The sequence below is a fragment of the Nomia melanderi genome, chromosome 2 (assembly GCF_051020985.1).
Source record: "Nomia melanderi isolate GNS246 chromosome 2, iyNomMela1, whole genome shotgun sequence".
In the NCBI taxonomy this organism is placed as follows: Eukaryota; Metazoa; Arthropoda; class Insecta; order Hymenoptera; family Halictidae; genus Nomia; species Nomia melanderi.
In genome coordinates, this window is record NC_135000.1 from 25,434,373 (window position 1) to 25,456,293 (window position 21,921).

Below are 21,921 nucleotides of genomic sequence, written 5' to 3' on the forward strand. Positions count from 1 at the left end.
TGGGGAAAAACTGCAGAACTCGGTTAAGCCGACATAATATTAATGCATCCTGGGGTTAATGATAAAACGAATCGAATCCTGAACGACGGTCTCCGTCGAATCCAATATTGCGCATTATTATTCATTAAACATTAAAATGCATCGTTATCGGAAGCGCGCAGCATCAATTAGACGGTATATCGTTCGCGAAACAATCTGATCCGTTATTAAACGAAAACTTCTCGTTGCAAGATATCTATAACCCGCCAGCGAGAGCGTTAAATTTCCGGCGTTTCGGGTGAATGTGTTTTAATCTGCCCGCTGTATATGTTTTTCCCGCTCGAAAGTTTCCAATTATACGCCGCCGGCAGCGATCTCCCGCGTCAACGAGTAACGCGTTCCTACATTACGCGGCCGAGTAACGAACAGAACGTCCCCCCGGAATCTCGCATTATGCGGGAAATAATGGCGCTTCCATTATTTCCGATTCGAGAGAAGTTCTGGGCCATTCCCAGCCGAAGAGGCCAGTCGCCGGCGCTGGGTCTCGTTACACGCGAGCGAAATTGCCGAAGAAAACTGCTGAACAGGAAGAGCCAAACGGGGAAAAAGGAAAAAGGAAACGTGGCCAGGCGATCAGCCTTCATCGGCGAACCGTGACGTTCTAATTTCATTTAATCGCGAATCACGAGACCGACTTAATCTGCCTCCTTACTCGCCGTTGGAAACTTTCGCGCGTGCTTATGCGCGAGTCCGGCCGATTGCTTTGGATCGCCCATTCCAGTTAATGGTGAAAAACAGCTCAAGAGGAAACGGACAAGATCCTCTATAACTGTTCGTAAATAAACCTCGTACGTATTTACATTCTTATTAAAAAAAAGGGAGAACAGTTAGTAGCAGCTACTATAATTTAGCATATTTTAATTAGTCGTCTTCACGAGCAGAAGATGCTGAGACGTCGCGTAAGGAATTTACGTTTCAAGGTATCCTTGACGAGAGCAAATATAAATCGTTATCTGATATTCCGTTCGACCGGTATCGCAGAATGTGAAAGATACGCGAGTTACCAGAGAAATTTTTACTGTATCAATCCATTGATCAACGAGATAAACCATCTCGCGATGATGCTAACCCTTGAACAACGATATCTTGAATTTTGGCGATAAGCGAAGCTCGACGGAGTTGAATCATCGCGAACATTGCGCGCCTTTCTTCGTGCAGAATGGATGAAACCTATTTCCTGATCGTGAAAATGGGATTGCAGGAGAAATGCAAATATTTCTGCAGCTCGCCAAAGAGATGCGCCTGCGATGCGAGATGATTCGGTTCGCGAAGCGACGCAGCTTATCGCGTAATAAGGGAATGTAAACTCGGCAACCTAGGATAGCGAATATAAATAAGAGGAAAATCGACGGAAAAGAAATCGTACAGAATCGCCGGCAAAAATTTCCCGAACGAATCCGATTCTCGCGAAATTCACAAAAACAGACCTTGCCTTGAGCTCTTAGGTATATACAAAGAGATCTCATACGAAAAAGAACAATAATTGAAAACATCGAGGTCACGTGGAAAAAAGAACGTTATCGGGAATTGACGCCAGCTTTTTCAAACAATGAGGAAAACCTCACACCGACCGGCCAGTTTCGAAAAAATCCCGAACGATCGTTTTCTGGTTGGCGCTGTGTCATGTGTCGGGTCTGTTATCCCGGAATGTGGATAGCACACATATGAGAACGGTGCTTTTTGCGCGATTAAAAGTCCCCCGAAATCTTTCGTCCGGCCGACAGGTGGCTATCGATTCCGACGAATCGATAAGCCGTGTTTTCGAATGGTGAACATTTGATCGTGGACTGCGACTGTAATCTAGAGATTTCCTCGTTGTACTGGGTGTTCAATTGGTGCACGCGTTAATAATCCCGGCAATCGATACGAAACAGTATCAAAGAATATCGAGAACAACAAAATTCTGACTGATCTTCGACCGTCTTCCAAACAGTCATTGTCCGCGATCACACTGGCCTACCCCACGCGCCGCTATTGGCAAATCCTCATAAGCAACCGGCCAATCAAAACAAAGAAGAAATAGCTTCTGCTTCGGAATCGTACACTGTTACGGAAAGTAAACTGTAACTCAAAGTCGAAACTGCAGTTTCGTCACACTCGAGCTTCCTACATGCCCACCACTTCGAATGTTTAAACAATCCATAGTCAAGCGCTCTCCAGGGAAGACGCTAGCAACAGTAATGTCCACGTAATTCGTATTCGGCACCTCGAGGCCAAGGAGGTGACGCTGATTGCGACCGAGCTTGCCATGGCACGTACCCCTTTGCGTAATTAGAATTCTCTTCCGGCGGCCAGTACTTAGCAGTTGTCTATTAATTATGCTAAATCGATAGCCCGTCCGACCACCGTCGCCAGAATCCCACCTGCGAATCAATGGCGGCGCAGCCGGCCCGTTCCTCAACAGTCTCCGGGCGGAAGAGGATTCCAATTATTCCCGGCGAACTCTTTCGATTTAATTAATCATAATAATGGACGCGATGCGCCGGACGAACCGACACTTCCCGTAGAATTATTGCGAGCCGGCTGCTAAGTTTCTGGAAGGGGATGATATCGCGGCGATCCCGCGCCGGCCGACGAGGCGCTGGAGCTTCTCCGCCGGAGGAAGCTGCCGCGACGTGCCTCCTCCGCCGCGATTGATATTCTCTTCCTCTCTGTCACGGGGCCGACAAATTCACCCGCCCCGAGCAAATAATCACACGTCCCGGAACCGTGGATGGTCCAATAAATTTTCGCCGGCTGCCGCCTTGCTCCGCTCCTCGGAACATCCTACTCAACGTGCTCTCGCTCCCGGAAATCGCGAATGAATGATGCCCCGTGTGTCGTACCGTTCGCAATTTCATCCGTATCCCCTGACAAATCTATCGTCTTCCTCTCTCTCTCTCTCTCTCTTTTTTTCCCCTCCTCGTTCCGTGATTCTCTATCCGTCTACTTTTCTCGGCACGAGACTAAAAAAACCGGTATCGGGCATTGTATTTTAGCCGAGTAGCATATGACAGGAGAACGGGAGAAAGATGGAGAGTCCTTTTTTTCATGGAATCGATGGAGCTCCTTTCATAGCGGCCGACGGAACACGGCAGCGGGTACACAGGTATCGGGACGATGAAATACGAGCGGGGATTCGTGCGCAAATAGAGCGGGCATGCAGCTATGTAACCGCAATTGTTGTTACGCTCGGGGAGACGCGTAATTTATTAAGTACGCTGCGTGTTACAGTTCGACGCTTTATGACCGGCCCGAAACGCGCGGGCAATGTTTGTTATGCTATTGCCAAGAAGCCAAATTTACAGGCGCGTTCCTTGTACAGGAGGGCCACTTTTGAGCGGCGACAATTCATCCTCTCGTTAATCGTTCGCTTTCACGGCGCAATTTGTCTCCGTCCCCGCGGCCGTTCGAAAGGTTGAAACGATGAAACATTGAAATGAAATTCGACGCGATAGTTCGGGGAGAAAGAGAGCGAGAGAGGGAAATCGATGGCAATTTCATCGTAATGGAAGAAATTACAATAAGTGGACACGCCGTTGCCCACAGGACCATTATTATTAGATGATCCCTTTTTTCGCCTGGCGCTGGTAACGCTCCTCCGCGATTATTAGAATAACTTCCGGGCGTAAGAACTTAATACGAAATCCACTTGGACGCCGTAAAACGCGGTCCCAGATGTTTTTAAACGCCGCGGGGAATATAATTCGCGTAATTACGATGGTCGGGGCTCCCCCTTTTCGTTATCGGGGTTACTTCGTCGAGGGGCGCTTTTAGTGCGACGCTAAGTTCATTTGATTACGACCCAATAAACGGCGAGCTAGATGAAAGAAGCTTCCCTTTTCTTGCCCCCGGTGCTCTTCCGTGTCTAGAAAAACAAAGACCTGCGAGCTTGCGCGATGAGAGAGAACCACCCCTGTTTCCGCTTCCGCGGTCCCGGGCCGGGTTCGCCGGAGGATTGACATGCAATTAAGAGTTATCCCGCGTGTATCGCTAGCTTCGCCGCGATGCTCAGGTGCGGGTTGCGTAATATCGTTGCCTGACAGCTTCACCCTTCAAAGAAATACCACGCTAACGAGAACAAGCCTTTATTTCGGTGGAGTTATTTCGAGACGGCAAGCACGGCGGAACGAGAGGAAAAGAACGGGCGAGGGAACACGGGGGGAGAGACGGGCCAGCGCCATTCTGGGAATAACGTTTCGCCACGGGAAACGATCCCGACGTACGCTTTCGTCGGCGATCGGCCCGCGATGGATTCGAAATCTCGGAATATATTTGAATGAGTGGGAAACCCCCTCGCCGCGGTGCCCGGAATTCCATAAATTTCGCGTTCCGCGCCCGCGGCCGGAAGATTTCGCGGAGTCAGCTCTCATTCGATACGACGGACAAAACCATTTCCCGCCGCTCGACGTTCTCGTTTTGTCGGAGTTGGTCGGATTTGATAATAAAACTTCCTCTCCGACGTGGTATACAGGCTGATATAGAAAGACTTTCGGGTAAGAGTGAATACCGCTTGTTAGATCAAGGGAAAATGTCTTGATAAATAACCGGTCGGGGAATCAATACTCTTGACGGTACGAACAAATTTGTTGTGAATCTTATATAATACATCGCATGGTTCGAAGATGTAACTGCGGAGCTCAGAGCAATTGAGGGTTCGTAGTTAGAGATTAGATGACAAGTGAATACAGTGGAGAATCGAGCATCATCGGTTCCGAAGCGAAAATGAATTCTCAGATTTGTAGCAATGTAAAGAAGAGCTATACGCGTATGATCCAATGATCTTTGAATTCGATGAACATGTTACTGTTGGAATGAAAGCATTCCGAATTCGTCATACGATTTCTATATTTCGGGCGTTAAACGTTTCGTTTATGAGTGCTCGAAATACTTCCGCGTGATTCGTTTGGACGAATTGAACGTCGGTAAGGCGTATCGAAAGCATGGAATGAAATTTCTTTCACATGAAACGTAATCGTCGCGTATGATAGCCGCATTGATGGAAATTGCGACGGAACGGGAACAATGGTCTCTTGACGGCGGTGTCGCGGGCGTATCGGATGACGGTTTACTTTCGCGTCGCTGTAATAATCATGATTGATGAAACAATGATATTATGATCGATGACAATTCACCGCGGCGCTCGATACTTTCGTCCGTCCGGGGGCAGGGCATTATTTCATTATAGAATATCGAAAGCAATTTATATCGGAGTGCCCGGCGAGCGCGAATCGAATGGGAAAGGGGGGGAGAGAGAGAGAGAGAGCCGCTAGAAAACGAGTAATTCATTCGCGTACATCGTTCCGCCGCGTATGTAATTTCGCGTTACGAAACAACTCAACGAGTCGCGCATAATTTGCATAAAACGGCAATCGACGGGATTTAATGATTATTTAATGAATTTTTAATGAATCTCACCGAAAACAATCGGGAATCGCGTTCGCTGCACCCGCGCGCGCCGCTTAAACGTTTCCTCAATTAAATCCTTTACGCGCGCCGGTTCTTTCTTAACGCTGATTCTTGAGTTACAAAGTTACACTGACGCAAGTTCAATTGCCCGTTCACGTGCTCTAACTTCCGCCGACCGAAGTGTTTCAAGTTGAAACTGCTCTACGTTATACCGGGCTTTATGGTTCACATAGAAAGTGCTTTAGTGGTCCCTACGTATAAACTGTTTAGGCTTTCCGCGGAACAATATTGTTAAAATTCCGGCTGTTAAACCTGCGATGATTAATCATATATATTCATTCATGCTGCTCTTCCGAGTGTTGTTCATTTCTTTCGGATCCATACACTTCTATTGTCTCGTCAACAAGTTAACCCTTATTACAGTTTTTATTAGAAAACCATTAATCTTCGCGAGTAGTAAAAAGTTCGATAGTGCTCATGAAACTTCTGACCGCGTTAAACAGCAGAAATTTATTCATACCAGAAATGAAACTCACGATCCGCCCATAAGCGCATTCGCGAAAGAAATCGTAAGGCAAGAAGTTAACTACCCAGACTTGAAGTTTTATAGGATTTTATAGTGGTGGCAGCCGAGCGTGGTTTATAATATAGTCGATCTCGAGCCGACACGTCCGTGAATTCCTATCCTTCGATATGATTTTCAAGTATCCACTCGGCCGACAGCGTATCGATCTTTTTATAACGGGCACATCATCACAGGTGACGGAGTTACTTTGAGAGTCATTTCAGCTAGGAGCACGTGTGCGTTACGTCGCAAGGATACCGAGGTAAAGATATTTCGGTCGGTGTGACACACCGGGATACGAACCGACAGCGTCGCTAACTTTGAGAGACAGGCCGACTTCGCGTTGGCAAAGTTCAAACGGATTTTCATTCCGGGGCGCAGCGCGCGGTACGCGGCCGGCTCTGACCGCGCCTTGTCTACGAAAGTAACGATATATTACGGGCCTAATTAGTCACGAGCAATTCCGCGATTAGCTGTGGGATTGGCGTAACACATTGCGAATGATGCGGATGATGAATAATATTATTTACCGCGCTGTTCGCCCTCAAATAAAGCATGCTCCGCCAGAAGGCGATCTTTCATGAGCGGACTGCGGACCTCTATGGCAGAACAACATTTCTCGTGGCAATGGAAAGAAACCGGAATTAAAGAGAAATTTATTTTCACGGTTAAGGACTTTCACGAGCTAAAAGCGAGACAGCAAAAAGAATTCTTCCGATGCGTTTTCTATTTCGCATTTATTCAGGAAGATCGAAGAATCGATCTTAGCTTCTTCTCCTGTTTTCAATGCTTCGAATTTACTTACAAGAACTTCCACCGAAGATTCTTTAATTATAAGTTCGAACTATGGCGAAACAATGAGCTACTATGAGGATGCTGATACTTTCTATTCCTTATCAGTTGATAAACGACAACACAAGGAATCTGTTTAGTCATTGCAAAAGGGGGTACGGAACACAGCATGACGCAGTACAAACGTCTCTGTAAAGGACCGTGCCAGTCGAAAGTGTATCAATTCGACGGATCTCTTTGAAGCGTCCGTTTTCATTGAAACGAGAACCTAGAAGCAGAAACCTTTTAACTTCTTTTGTACCTTAAGAATCCTACCTTCGGTGGTCCGCGTTGCGATAAGGTTCGAAACACCGGAGTTCTCTGTTTTAAACAACGAGAAAACGAAGGGACTCCCTCGGCCACTGGAATGGAAACCACGGAACACAATATACCGCCAAACAAACGACTTCACGCGTGGAATAGCCATCGAACGTGTATCGGATTTTAATCTACGCCCACTCGGATCGATTCGAGTCCGGGGCTGGCTTCGGTATCGATTCGGGCTAACCTCGCCGTGATAAATACACCGAGCGTCCCGTTGCAGAAGAAACATTTGAATGAAGAGATTAATGGAAAGGGTTCCTCGGCGTTACGACGAATAGCGAGATTAACGATGAAATCCTCCTTCTGTCCGGGACGAATGACGAGATAAATGATGGCTCCCTGGCCCCGGAGATCGAGATAACAGACCTCAAACTGTTCCAGTCGAGTTTCCATTTTCTTCTTCTCGCCCACGATTGCCTGGGAGGATCCTCGGGGTCGTTTGAATTTCAATAACAGACGCGAGATAAGACGTCGATCGCCGATCCGCGGCCGAGGAGATGTTAATCGCGAGGAAACGCGCCGCTTTACTTGTCCTTTCCGTGGGGGACCGTTGAATCTTTCATGCATCGCGATGGAGACACACGCGCTTTGATCCGAAGCACGCGGAATTATCAAACGGATATTGGCCGGGGAAAGTGAGTTTTTCGAAAACGCGCGTGGAATGGCGGCGAAGGGAGCCGCCGGTGCAGGCGCATCGCGTCGCGTCGCGTCGATGCGACTGGATCCGAGAAATCGCTCGGCATCTGTATGCATTATGCGACGCGGCGAAGGGACAGCGCGGCGGCAAAGGTGAGCGCATTGATATTCCAGGTACGTGGACGCGGCTCCGATCGTCGTAACTTAATTAACATTAACAACGAGACGGGCAGCATCTTTTTCCAGCGTTTTTTCCGCCGCCGATCCCGCGGACAGGGGAGAATGAAATCGCGGGCTCGGATCTCGCAAGAAACCCGCGGGCCCGGCGTCACGTAAATGGAAGCGTTTCCTCGTTAACCGTCCCCCGGGACTCTTACGCGTACGATTCGACCGCTATTGCACCTATGATCGCGATACGTTGTGCGCCCGAGCGTGTCGATACATATTTTAACTCCCTTGTCCCGCGATTCGTTAACCGTGCGCATCGCGATTGTCGGGCAGTTCGGATGAGAGTTCCATCGGGTATGTTACTTTTAACCGGTCGGATGCTATTTGTCGATTGTCTTTTTGTTTCGCGATGGAACTTAATCGTCGGTAATTTGTTCGCTATTAATGGCTTCGGTATTTAACAGAATGCGGAGCGTGTTCGTTGAATTGGACGCTATTCTCGGAGGAATTATACAAACGTTCTGTTAACGTTGCTAATGTGCGTAGAATTCGAATGATGGGATTTACAATGATTGTGCGATTTGAATGAAGAATGAGCGAAATATAGTGTTCGAAATGATGTCGATTCGGAATTTTTGCTAGAGGTTCGGGTCGATGTTATAAAGGGTTAACGCTGACCTCTACAACAGTCGATAACTACTATTGTTTGTACCGTTGACCTTATGCAGATCGATTGCCCGCAAACGAAACACAGTTACCTTCGAATCGAAATGCTAGAACTTATTAATTCAGTCAGTGCATTAATAGGGTACTGATTCAATAGTAGACTGTCATTACGTTCTGCTGCCACAGTAGAATCGATATCATATTGCATCTGAACGTCAATATTACTATTATATTGCACCTGTGTTCTGACTACTATTACTATTCACAGAAATAGACTGACATTTAATACTAATTAAAGTCACACATAAATACACAACAATTTTATTCGATTCTTACTTCTTGTAAATGGCGTATCTTATATTGAAATGAACTACCATAATATACAAAGTTTACTCCAATACTTTATAGCAGTACTATACACGGCACATGCCACAGTATAGCAAGCAGACAGTACATTGTAGTAAAACCATGACTGTCGTCTCAAGCTACACCTCAGTACAATAAATTGCAGTACTATACAATCATAATACATTACCACATTATAATAAGTATAACCAATTATACTATAACACGAATATACCTCTACGGCAACATCAAAATTAATTAAAACAAAGTTACAAAAAAAGAAGAGCACAAAACTCCCAATATTTAACTCCGTCACAAGAGCCAGAATGAAAGTGTTCATTATTTCGTTGACAAGAGACATTGCTCCCCCCAGTACCAAACGCGGAGTCCGTTGACAGCGTACACAAAGAATCGGAATGGCGTTTAATTAAAAAACCAAACGCGGGAAGAAAAACAATAACGAGCAACCGAGAGTCAATATCCCGATCGAGGTGCGTCGGCGCAGCACCGTGTGAAAATATGATTGGCATACATGCATATGTAACGCATTACGCCTACTGTTACATCATCTGTGGCATGTGTTCTCAGCAGCATGCAGTGCTAGCAACCGTGGAACGAAGGTCACCAAGTAGCCGACGCGACAATGACCTTTCCTCCGAGCCTCTGCGTGTGCAGGGACTTTTACCACGGGACGATTTCGCTGATTGTTTACAACGCGACAACGAACGATCGTTCGGCACGGTAATCATTCAGAACGCGGAACGGAAGTCGGACAGAGTCATCGCGGAGAAGCGTCGCCGCACGATCAACGCGTTCGGCTTTATTCCACATTTTTCATTCATAAATGCACGCGACAAATTACATCATTACATTCTGATAATTCACCGAATAAATTTCCCTGTCCGACGACACAATGCAATTGAACGATCATTGTTCCTAATGCATCGCATAATAACGATTCCCCCGAACCGGCACACTGCATCACCGTTACATATTGATACGTTAAAATCGATACACTGAAACATGTATTCACGATCAATCGAAAACACGTAAATATCTTGCGTCGGTCGGATTTCACAAGAATAGGCACGTGCATCGAAAGCGAAACAGAACAGAAGGAAAATAATAAATGCTTCCAAGCGTATCGAGTGTATATACGTGACAAAATAGTTGCTATTAATAGAAAAACGGAAGAAAAGAAAAATGAAGAAGATACGAATATATAAGCATGGTTACGGTATCTCGTACCTTCGAGACCCTCGGCGGATACATTCGGTTAATGTGAGTTTAACGGAATGGCCAGGGATCGATTTCAGCACGAAAACGTCGCCCCAAACAAACGGTAGGACAGAGAGAGCATTAGGTGCCGGCAGCCGTGGACTCCTGCGCGTCTGGAACGCGTACGCGGACACACGGGCGTGTGGCTGGTATACTATGTGTTCGGCCGATGGATCGGTCGAGTCTCCCTACGGTCTGTATAATTCGCGTGGGTCACGGTATAAAGACGCGACTGGGCCGGTGAGATAAATCGCGCGGACGTCGGGACATCGCGACAACGCCTCGTCTCGCGTTGATAACCGGCCGCCGATGGGAATTATCGACCCCGGTTCGCCGACGGGGGTTTGTTTTGAACGTGCATCTTCGCGCACGGCCGTCGCCAATAACAACGATAAAACACCACCGGTTGGGTTATTCGACGGAGGACGACGATGGTGGCGACGATGGCGTCGCCGACGATACCCGGCTCGTCGACGAAACGAACGAACCAACGAACGAACGAACGAGCGAACCAACGAACGGACGGACGTGCGTACGGCTCAACCGCCGGGCAGCAGCCCCGCGCACACGTATACGTTATGTATGTACACCGAGAGAACAGAGAGAGAGAGAGATAACAGGTTGCTGCCGAAACACGAGAGAGGCCACGTATCAAGAAGCCTGGGCGTGCGTTTCGTTGGAATACGAGGAGGGACACAGGCACCGCGACAGACACGAGACAATCTCCTTCGAGAGCGCGCGCATCGCCCATTGTTTCGACGCGGTGGCGGTGATACGGGTAAAAGCGACCGGATAAATGGCGACTTTCCCCCCTCCGGTGTCGCGGCCGCCTCGCTGGGTTGTAAATCTCTCGCGCGACACGCCGAAACGCACGCGTTGCTTCGTTCGCCTCTCTACGGGCCGACCCGCCGCGCTGTGTACCGCGGCCAAGGTTCGCCAGACAGAGAGAGAGAGAGAGAGAGAGGGAGAGAGAAAGAGAGAGAGAGAGAGAGAGGGAGAGAGAAAGAGAGAGAGAGAGAGAGAGCGAAAGAAATTTTTATCGTACGCCGACCGAACACAGAAAAAACTGAAACCTGCACACCACACCGCGGCTGAGCCTCCCCCCCTTTCTCGCGTTACGATTTTTCGCTGGGACCGAGAGCAACACACCGTTCCGCACGCCCGCCGGGGATCGTACGTTCTAAACGGCGCTGGACAAAACTACTCACCCTGTGGCCGGATTCCTCGAGTCGCTGCCTCTTGGAGTGTGGTCCGTCTCCGTTGAACGCCATCCTGGGGCTCGGCACCGGGCAAATTACTTTTAAAGCGGGACACTCGGTGCTACAACGACACGTCCGTGTGTATACCGCGCGGCTCTCTACCGTGTCGACGATCTCGTGCGCGGGCGGGGGAGGGGGGGAGGAAGGAGAAAATAATCGGTAGGACACGACGCGAACGCGACGAGAACAGACAAACGCGCGAGAGCGGCTTAAGGGAAACTGGATCTCGATGTTGCTGGAGAGGAACGTCTCTGCCTCTAGCGAAGTAGCCGGCTACTGCAGCGCTATCTAACGACGCCACCGCTCGAACACCAACGAATCCTTAGGGCGGAATCGCGCGCACGCGCTCCCATTGGTCGATCTGGGCTCCGATTGGCCCGCGGCCCACTCTTCGCGCGATCCGCACGAGTCCCGTGACTGAACATTATATTTATACTTACAATGAGACGAAACGGTCCGGGCGCGACGCGTGTCCCGTCGTTTCGACGATATTTCGGAAAAGTCGCGGCGGTACGCGTGAAAGGAAGGAAATTGAAATGCATTGTTCATCGACAATTGTAATTGAATGGTATTGTCCAATCAAAGGCACATTGTAAGCTGGGCAAACTTTGATTCGTGGACGCGGGAACTGCGACTGCAGGAATGTTCCGTTGGCGGGGTGGGGTGAATCGGCGATGTTCGAAACAGCGATTCGTCGGAAGGTGATATGACACTGATTAATTGACTAATTATTTTTCCTAGATATTAGTACTAAATTCCGTGGCGATAGTCTGCTGTCGAACACTGGTTTTAATGTCGGGGATAAATGCTTTTCAGATAGATATAGGAATCTGTCGAACAGCACAACGGTCTCCACTAATGGCGCCAACATCATTCGCAACGAACCGAATACTATGACTTCTTTCCAGCGATTTAGGCGGCCGTTAATCTCTGGATTATCGATGTCGGAGTCTGTTGGTTGCAGGTAAGTAGCGAAATGCAATGTTGCTGCAATGCAGTACCTAAATAGATAAACATTTTGTTGAATATCTTTTTGTTCGATAACGGTCAAAAATTCAAATTTTCGGTGTGCAACGCAAGGTACTCAACTGTTGAAATGTCATCCCTTTTGTCACTTTGACATTCCTTAATTGACTGTGCCTTAGTTTTTCACTTTTCTTTATTAAAATTGTTTCTAAAGCTGCTCTGTATGTGTGGACCTAAAACATGACACATTAAATAACATGCTCAAATCTATATATATTTATTGTTTCACTTAACTATTAAATCTTCATAATTCCCAGTCTTTAATTTGTCACAGTACTTTTCAATGGCATGACATGCCACTTCTAATGAAGTATAACTTAATGTATGATTTTTACATGCCATCAGGTAATTGCTAAGTGGGTAACCCTTTACTTCACTTATTCCTGACCTGAAATTGAATCGCATTGTAGAGAACAAGAATGTTGGTAATAATGACTTGATTATTATACGAACTTTAAAGTTAATTTCATGTAACAACATCCTACAATACAAATAAATTTGGCTTCACTTCTGGAACAATAAAGCCTTAACAACAATGGAGCTAAATCTCCACAAGGATGTAGCCCTACAAGACCAAATGCAGTGTCTGTTTTACTTAAGTTAAATCCAGTTTGAAATAAGTCTTGTAGGTGGCTAACTAATTCTGATTCAATTAAATTAGATGACTCCAATTTGGCTGTGTAATGCTGTGGTCCTTTCTTACAGAAATTAGGTAAATGCTTTTTCACAGACATTAACAGTTCTTGATCCCATTTCCTATAATGAACATAACATTTGTATCAACTGTGATATTAATACCATACTCTGAAATTGTTACCTAGCTTGTTGCAGTAATATGCAATCTTGTTCAATGCAGGTAACGCATAATCCATGTCGAAATGCTAAGATACGAGCCAAGTGACCCATTCCAGCTCCAATATCAACAATACATTTACAATTAGAGTCATACGCACAATTCGCACATACCTACAAATACTCACAATGCATTAGAGTACAATGACTTCCATGTAGAAAAGAAAAAAGGAATAATTTACTTGTGCTATTTCTTGTATTTCATATTTCTTTTTCTTTTTTATATGCTTCGAAAACAATTTATTAAATTTACTATCTAAGGGACTAAATTCATTTGGTACATCTGCTTGAGCTTCATCAACATTCTTTTCATCATTATTTCTTTCTATATTGTTCAGTTCACAAGATACAACACTTGCTGGGTCCTCATTATTTCTATTAATTTGCAAATTGTTAGTTACTTGACGAAGTGCAAGTAACGATAATGGCCACACTCGTGTGCTGCAACATAATTAAATAATTTACAATATAATGTGCATAAGATGAAGGTATACAGTACCGTCACTCACCACGAGATGTCTCCCGACAACCATTTCCCAAACTCTTGAGGAGATGTATCTTTCAGAGAGAACCTCCAACTTGCAGGCAATCTATCCCATAATCTGTCTTGAAAAAAATCCTAAAACATGAAAATAATATTTCTTTAATTTCCCGAGCTCATCGGTTACGAAACTGTTCAACAACAATTACATGTTTAAATTTTACATGTCCAAGGATGTATCGATGTATTACGAGCAAAATGCAACGAAAATACTTCTACATGAAATACATTAACAATATTTATGTAATATTACGTACCACGACATAAGAATCTAATAGCCAACCGTATATATCTAAAACGCACAAAATGTGGTCGATTGTAACACGTATTTTTGTACAGACAGTGCATACACACTGAGCGTCTGCAAGTGCGGCCATCGTTGCTACGGAATGGCCGCGGAAATTTAACTTATCTCCACGTGGTTTCGGTCACCTCATACGAATTACAAAAAATTCCCTTATCTTCCGTTCTCCACCTAATCCTATGTTACATATTATAAACTAACTGTTCGTCGCGTAACATTATTTATATATCCGGCCAAACGAGATTTCAAAATTGCACTCTCTACGACAGAAATAGAAAGTGCAGCAGACATAACATCGATTAAAGATACTTTTTTGTTTAACACTGCCTCTACTATCCAATTATATAACGTAGTTATGTGCATATGTCAATATAATAAAGCCTGCTGTAAAGGAAAGTTACCGCCGAAACGGAGAGCATTGAATCGCCAGTTGCAAAATCTGATCGCATGAGCCACTATACGGTTCTTTAACACGAAATCTTTTAAGGTCTACCGAATAAAGAGAACAATCGCCGTTCATCAGATAATATTCCCACGAAGGTATCCCGAATCCCTAATACGTTGATCAAGGTCGCATAAAGGGGACATCTTCCGGCGTTTCGACACAAAGGGTCAGGGAAACTCGGAGGCGTTCGCTTGCTTTATTTATTAATTAAAAGATCAGGTGCTATCTTCGCGGCGTCCCACTTTACAGCACTTTCACTCTTCAGCAGTTACGTTATTGCTCATGAGCGCACTGCTCTCGGGTAGAACTATATACCTACAAACTGGCAGCCTGTAGAAGGAGAACCGTATCATCTGCCGCTCCGTGTCTCGGACTTTCATGAGAACTGAGCGATTGAAATTCGTGCAATCCGCTCTGAAGCGTTTGTTTCGTAGACTACTTTCGCAATTATTGCTAAACGTCGTAATAAAACCTACTTTTTACACCTGCTTGAACCAGCGATCCTTGATCGTGCGGCGTGTTTGTCCGTTAAAATTAAATGGTAACAACGAATTTCTAAACAGTCGTTGTATTCGCGAGATGAAACATCCTGCGGTTCCGCCGTGCGCAAGATCATCAACCGTGTCCTGTAAAGTTTCTGCGATGAAAACCCATTTGAATTACCTCTGACAACGTTAATGCATCTTTTTTCTTTTGCCGGCACCTTTTTCCTCGAGTTGCTCCACAATTCGAAACCACTGACCGTTTGACCAGATTCTTCAGCCATCACATTCGAATCTCTCGCCGGTTATTTGGACCTCTTACGCCAACGTAAGTGAAAGTTTCCAAGTAGGACGAGCGACGTCGAATCTTCACGCGGCGCGAGGATATTCGCCAACTGCTCATCTCCGTTGGTCACTTATGGTCCATCGAATTTTACAAATGTCAATACCCGTAGCTTCTAATTTCAAAACTGACGTGTGTACCTAGACTTTCGCGACGCAAAGAGAAAACCGCCGGTCACGATTCCTTTCGTATCCGGCGACCGTAAAGTTCAAAAGTGACTCCTCGCGGAGGACCAGGAAGACAGCCGTGTAGGACACCGTTGGAGCGGATCCATCCGTCTGGCCGCGTGATAGATCAGTCCAGAATGCGTGTTACGCAACTATGAGAACTCTACATCACGAGAGCTTTTGCAATCAAGGGTTTTACCAGGTCATCCTCGTTTAACAGGCATTCCAGATTTCTACCTTTCACACCGATCGCACGGGATTTACGGAAAAATGATGCACCCGATCCTTTTACGACGCGCGATCTTGTCGTAACGCATCTATTTTCAGTTACGAGAAAAGAGAAACCGTGAAATCGATATCCGCCAAACCATTAACCTCCGCGTAGATTTTACGCGCCCCGTGCGTGTATAACTTACGTTAATCGCGGCGCCAGTGTATATTATTAATAACATTTATTAATTATTCATAAACGATGGCGAAGAAATTGGAATAAAAACTATGATTTAATAGATCCTCGTTCCACGTTTAATTTAGGCGACCGGGCAATTTGCATCGTTAAAAAGTCAATGGTACTGAATTAAATAAAGATATGTGCATATAAAGTGCAAGTGTCCGTTGCGAGGCGGCAAGCTGTCGTGTTCCAAATGGTTTCGCCAATGGACGGCAAAAGTGATTTGCAGGAATTTGCTTATCGTCGTGGAAGAAAGGTCATTATACACGCAGGAAATGATTCGTTCGCAAGAAATCATTCGCTCGGAACCGCCGTGAGGCTTTAGCGAAAGTAATGATAAGTGCATTGACGCGCACCTCGCACGGTCGTTCGCGCGGGCCTGATCGCGCCGCGTTGCTAAGTAACAACGCGGTAGTCTTTCACCGAATAATTCGACGGTGGACGCGCGCGATGCCAACAGCGGACACGGCCTTCTCCTACGGGAAAGGCGGGTTTCAGTTTCGATAGGCCTTGGAGGTCAATGGAAAAGTGACGCTCCGTTAATATAATCGTCTTCCTTTCCTTTCGATCGGGAGTCGGATTTAAAGAAAGTCGACAACAACTTCGCGTCCCGCTTCCCCTTCCCGACCCGGTCGTGTCTCTTCGTACAGCTCGAACCTTGCCTTTTTTTTCCCTCTTGTCTCGAACAGCCGCAGTCTCTGTAAGTACGTCCTGCACGGGCGCGCGGGTTTAACGCTAGGCCGCACGAAGCGTACGTAGCCACCAGCCAGAGAAAGGTGCCCCACCGTACGCGATATTAGAGAGGAGCTTCTTGAAGAGGGCCGGTGGTGGTGGCATCAGGTAGGGAGAAACGGGCCTCCAGGCCCAATCTGTCCTCAGTTCCCATGCGAAGCTCTCCATTCAATATCGTTCAGTACATGCCCGGTCCTGTGGATATCATGTTGCTCACCGCGAGTTAACCGCCCCTCGGTCGAGTTAACACGTGAACCCGGTGTAGTGTGACTGTAACGATCACGGGAAAAAAGAGGAACGTAACGAAAAGGAGGCTGTTCGAGCGACGAGTCCGAGAGACACGCCATGCGCTTCCTTGAACTGGTAATTATAAAAAGCATTAAAACGAAAACAAAAGAAAACGGAAGAGGCAGGTGTAAAACTGCGTGCCTGGGTGTCGTGCCAGAGTGTTCCCGACGACCGGTGAAACTCGCGGCAGTACCGCGTTAAGAAAAAACGGATAGTTCGTTTGGGAGAACGTGCACGCTTATACTTTCATCGTAATAAGCGTGTCTCGTCTCCTCGGCGGTTACGGGGAACGTTCGACGCGCGGTTCTATCATTTGTAATCAGTCAGCGTATCGCTCTCGGCTACTTAGCGAGGGAAAGTATATCGGATTAACGACGCGTTTATGTATGTTTAGCGAATTACCGATGTATTCGTGCCTCGGGGGGAGTACGCACGAGCTCGTGGAAACGTGATTTTTCAAGGGATCACGACGACGGTACACCGTGCGCGTTTGCCTGCGTTTAATATTGAAACCACGTAAACAAAGTTCATCGGGCGGCCGCGTTCGACGGAGACGAGTTTTCTTTTTGTTCGAGAAGAATATTAAGGAGTCCCCGCTTTAGGAGAGTCACCGAATTCTCGAGGTGAAACGCGCACGACGGTGAATCTAAAACCTAAATTTCTTCTCCTTCTACTTTTTCCCCTGTCGGAACGCAGAGCGGACGAACCGGGAGATTTCTGTTTGGTTCACGTAATTTACACGCGAAAAACATCCCATGCCCCGCGCGTGCCCGTCCGCAACCCGGCCTCGCCATATCGGGAACACGATCGCGCTCTGGGAATCGCTTATCAGGGTATAGCAGTAACTGTCCATTCGGCGACGCTAGAATACCAATCGATTCGGCCGCTTAAGGCCTTGGCAGGATGTTTCTTCTCGTTATTAATCGGGTCACTCGGTTACGCACGCGCTTCCCGATCTTTCTGCGAATGCGTTTTACCCGCTCCCTACCCGGTTCATGTATCCTCTCGCGATACTTCGACGGAGTTTCACCGTTTCAGATTGTCGTAGCGACGGCGACGCTGGTCGTCACGATCGTTGCCAAAGATGAGTCCTCGAAGAGTCGGGATAAGAGACAACAGGTTGCATTTTACCCGAGACGAGGTGCCAGACCGCCGCCGTACGCGGTGCAGATGGAACCGATCGTTCAGTACTCACAGAGAGACCCGCTTTATAATCCTTTAGCGAGCTCGAAGAGCGACGATTTTTACGAGGAGGGCCCGTTAAACTATTATCCGACGGAGCCGGAGCCAATCATTGAAATTATCATCAAAGAGTCGAACGAATCGTTGCCGACGCCGGTACCGCCGTCTCCGCCACCGACCCCGAGACCTACTAAAGAACCTATACAGGTGTTTTACGTGAAATACGAAAAAAAGAAGGGGTACGGGGACAAGTCTCGAGTCGTTTACGATCCGCCCGTGCCCGCGCTGACACCTGTTGAAGAACACGAGGAGATCAAGCCCGATAACCCGCCGCCGTACCCGGAAGAACCTGTTCACACCGCGACACCGGCACCGCCCGAACCGTCCACGACTTTGAGAGCGATTATTCGACCGGACAGTGAAGTGTACCATTCCGGTTCTAGCGGGATTCGCGTCACATTCGGCACGGAACAGGTGCCGCCGAACAATCACAATAAACGCAGCGACCTGGAGACGCCGCCCACTCAACACTCGAAACCAGCTTCCTCCGCTCCCGGTTCGCCGAAACGGCAACACGGCCCTTATCAACCGATCCAGCCGGTGCATCAAAGAGTGCCCTCCACGTTCCCTCAGCAGAGGATCGCTAGTCCGTTCCCGCAGCAGCAAACGTTGCACCAGCCGCCCCAGCAACCGCCTCTGAATTTCTTGCAACAACAGCCCGCATTCCCGCCGCCACCGCCTCAAACGAGAAACCCGTTGCCCAGGCCGCAACGGTTACCAATTACGATACAAGGCTTGCCGGAAGTGCAGCAACGCTCGCCGTTCAACAACTTCGGCCCGCCTCATCGTGTGAGCATTAATCACCCGCCGCAACCAGGATTTCCTCCAGCGCTCTCGGTCTCCCATCAAAGCGTGCAGATACAAAATCAACCGATACCGATTAACCAGGGTAACCATTTCAACGTGGATCAGCAACAGCCCGCGCAACAACAGCAGCAACCGTTGCCTCTTTACAAGCAACAGGAATTGGAGAAGCAGAGGTATCACGAGCAACGCCGTCAACAAGAACTGCTGAAGCATCGGGAGCATCAAAGGCAACACGAGCAGCAGAGGCTTCAGGAGCACCAAAGATTTTTGGAGCAACAGAGGCAAACGGATCAACATAGGCAAATAGAACAGCAGAGATTGTTAGAGCAGCAAAGGCAGCAAGAACAATTGAGACAACAGGATCATCAGAGGTTACAGGAACAGCAGAGAATACAAGAACAGCAAAGGGTACAGGAACAACAGAGGGTACAAGATCAGCAACGGTTGCAGGAGCAACAAAGACAACAAGAGCAAAGATTGCAGGAACAACGTAGAAGGAAACAAGAACAGGAACAGAAACTGTTGCAAGACCAACAGTACCGGGCACAGTTGAAGTACAATCAACCGCAACCGGTACCGGGTATACCGCAAATACCGGTTCAGCCCCAGGCTCAGAAACCTGGTGGAGAAATATTTAAAGCTGTTCCAAAATTAGAGCAGCATTACGCCATTCGAGAGAATCCACTCCATCCTGGTCCGTTCCCACCTAATCCCGTACTTCAACCAACAGGATTTTCAGACCAGTCGCAGAACCAATATGGTTCTGTTCAAACACCAAGTCCGTCACCAGAAAGCCAGACCCTTATAAGGAGCCCACCGAATCAGTATATAAACGATCAGCAACAACATCTGAACACGAAGCAACAAATATTTCAAAATCAACAGCAAGGATTCTTCTCGCAGAGTTCCCAACAACAACAGCAACAATCGCAACCGCGATTTCCGTCGTCATCCCAAAGATCGTCGATCTGGGCCCGACCGTCCTTCTCTCTGAATCCCTCTCAGAAGATCTACGCGACCCCGGTGACTAACACTGAAGATTTCAACGCGATATCTACGATTAGACCGTTCATCTCTAGTACAACGCCTACCACGACCACCGTCACCACAACGACAACAGAGGCACCGACAACCACGACCACTCCATCTCCAAAGAACGAAGCTAAAATTAGGGAGAACATCGCCAACCTGCCGGATGAAGTGCCGGACGATATAAGGGAGCAATTGCTGAGCTCCGGTATTTTGGGTAACGCCGACATACAGATATTGGATTACGACAAGGTCGGCGACATACCGATCGAGAAACTACCGCCGGAGGCATTGGCGAATTTCTACGGCGCCGGAGGCGCTTCCGCGGTGGCTGCTGCCAGCGAACCGGTACCGGCGATCGTCAAGAAACCCAAAACGGCAGACTCGTCCGACTCTTTCGCGACCTCATCTTCATCCGCTTCTTCAGCCGTCTTGCCGAGGAAGACGACTGCCGGCAGCTCGACTAAGTTCGAACAGGCCACCTTGCGCCCGGGAGGCGTTGAGATGAAAGTAGTACGCTTCGATCCGAATACGGAGCAAGGCCAGGCGCTCGCGGATCAGCACATACGCGATGATGCTACCAGATTGAATCCCGTAACCGTGGGAGCCAGGGACGAAGCTCAATACAATCGTTACTTGCCGCTCAAAGTGAGCGGCGCGTCTTTCCCTATTCCTGATGTTCCCCAGCTGAACGGCCGAAAGATATCCAGCGTGGTCGTGCTAGCTCCTGTCGATTATAACTTTCAAGAAGAGAAGGAGATCGAGAGGCAGGGTAGACGAGCCACCGACGTGCAGGCGGTCAAGTTTCTCGCCGGCGAGACGCTGAAGCAATTGGTGAAAAAGCCAACCGCGGAGAATTACAAGAAGTGGTTGGATCAGGAGAGCCGCACGGAGCCCCAGAAGCAGTCGGTGGTTCTCCTGGTAACCATGTAAGTGGTAGTCGCTATGCCATAACTAATTACCCTTACCCGCTCGTTAGCTTTCCGTTAACTTGCACGATCGCTTTAAATGGTGCGCGCAATTAATTTTTAATGAACCTTATTTTCTTCTATCGCAATATTCCGCGCCGCTTTAACCAACTTCCGCTTGCGCCTGTTTTTATGGTAACGATCAGGGTCCGACCGGCTTCACTTTCATCAGCCTTAAGACAATGTCCCCCCCCCGTTGATGTTGCAGGCCGGAGGACGCTGACCAAGGCGAGAAAGAGATCTTCATGTATGATGTAGTCTCGCAATCCGTCAGCAAATTGTCCGGCGACTTGTCCACCGCCTTCGTCGACGCTGCTGAAAGCAATTCCGATAGCAACTTCGATGACTCGAATTTCACGTCGCATTAAGTAGCGTCGTACGAACGAACCCTATGGCATACCATAATAGGCGGATAATTTACAAGACGAAAAATGCATCTTTAGCGTGCCAAGCCTGGGATGTAACATACGAAACGTTCTGTCATCCTACATGTTACCCTAAGATTACAACGAACGCGGAAAAAGGTTTAAGAGAGGTAAAGGACATAAAAATACATGTACCCTTTTGTAGATATTTTAATTATGTATTATTATGTATATACTGATTTTCTACGTTTCTTCTTTTTATACAAAATAAATGCAATCCTTTTGTACGATTAAATCATTCCTTCATTATCCTGCGTGATCGCCGTAAAACTTTAAGTCGCCTAAGAAATTTTTGCTCGGAAACTGTTTCTGCAGTTCTG

The 21,921-nt window shown here is 47.4% G+C and overlaps 3 protein-coding genes across 3 annotated transcripts in view; 1 reads left to right on the top strand and 2 right to left on the bottom strand.

The window, feature by feature from the left end:
• sm (heterogeneous nuclear ribonucleoprotein L) overlaps nucleotides 1-11,784 on the bottom strand; it is a 256,255-nt gene extending 244,471 nt beyond the window's left edge. The window contains exon 1 of the mRNA XM_076365095.1: nucleotides 11,449-11,784. Within this exon, the coding sequence (XP_076221210.1) occupies nucleotides 11,449-11,511 (63 nt within the window). The 5' untranslated portion in view covers nucleotides 11,512-11,784. The remainder of the gene's footprint in view (nucleotides 1-11,448) is intronic.
• Nucleotides 11,785-12,040: 256 nt separating this feature from the next.
• LOC116433166 (methyltransferase-like protein 25B) lies at nucleotides 12,041-14,327 on the bottom strand. The gene is made up of 8 exons (XM_031990956.2): nucleotides 14,176-14,327; nucleotides 13,887-13,996; nucleotides 13,560-13,818; nucleotides 13,343-13,491; nucleotides 12,979-13,281; nucleotides 12,760-12,913; nucleotides 12,589-12,698; nucleotides 12,041-12,500 (listed from the first exon to the last, which is right to left on the bottom strand). Exons 1-8 carry the CDS (start codon nucleotides 14,293-14,295, stop codon nucleotides 12,224-12,226), a joined length of 1,482 nt encoding a protein of 493 aa, XP_031846816.1. The 5' UTR covers nucleotides 14,296-14,327; the 3' UTR covers nucleotides 12,041-12,223.
• Nucleotides 12,068-21,732, top strand: LOC116433188 (uncharacterized). Its single transcript, XM_076364371.1, has 4 exons — nucleotides 12,068-12,200; nucleotides 12,316-12,463; nucleotides 18,169-21,137; nucleotides 21,385-21,732. The coding sequence occupies exons 3-4, from the start codon at nucleotides 18,301-18,303 to the stop codon at nucleotides 21,542-21,544; spliced, it is 2,997 nt and encodes a 998-aa protein (XP_076220486.1). The 5' UTR covers nucleotides 12,068-12,200; nucleotides 12,316-12,463; nucleotides 18,169-18,300; the 3' UTR covers nucleotides 21,545-21,732.
• Nucleotides 21,733-21,921: the final 189 nt, after the last annotated feature.

Coding starts and splice junctions, on each gene's coding strand:
- LOC116433166 (XM_031990956.2), bottom strand. CDS start 14,295: ATGGCCGCACTTGCAGACGCTCAGTGTGTATGCACTGTCTGTACAAAA. Junction 12,914..12,978: donor TACATGAAATTAACTTTAAA/GTTCGTATAATA, acceptor ATTCAATTTCAG/GTCAGGAATAAGTGAAGTAA. Junction 12,501..12,588: donor AAAGGGATGACATTTCAACA/GTTGAGTACCTT, acceptor TTATCTATTTAG/GTACTGCATTGCAGCAACAT.
- LOC116433188 (XM_076364371.1), top strand. CDS start 18,301: ATGGAACCGATCGTTCAGTACTCACAGAGAGACCCGCTTTATAATCCT. Junction 21,138..21,384: donor GTGGTTCTCCTGGTAACCAT/GTAAGTGGTAGT, acceptor TTGATGTTGCAG/GCCGGAGGACGCTGACCAAG.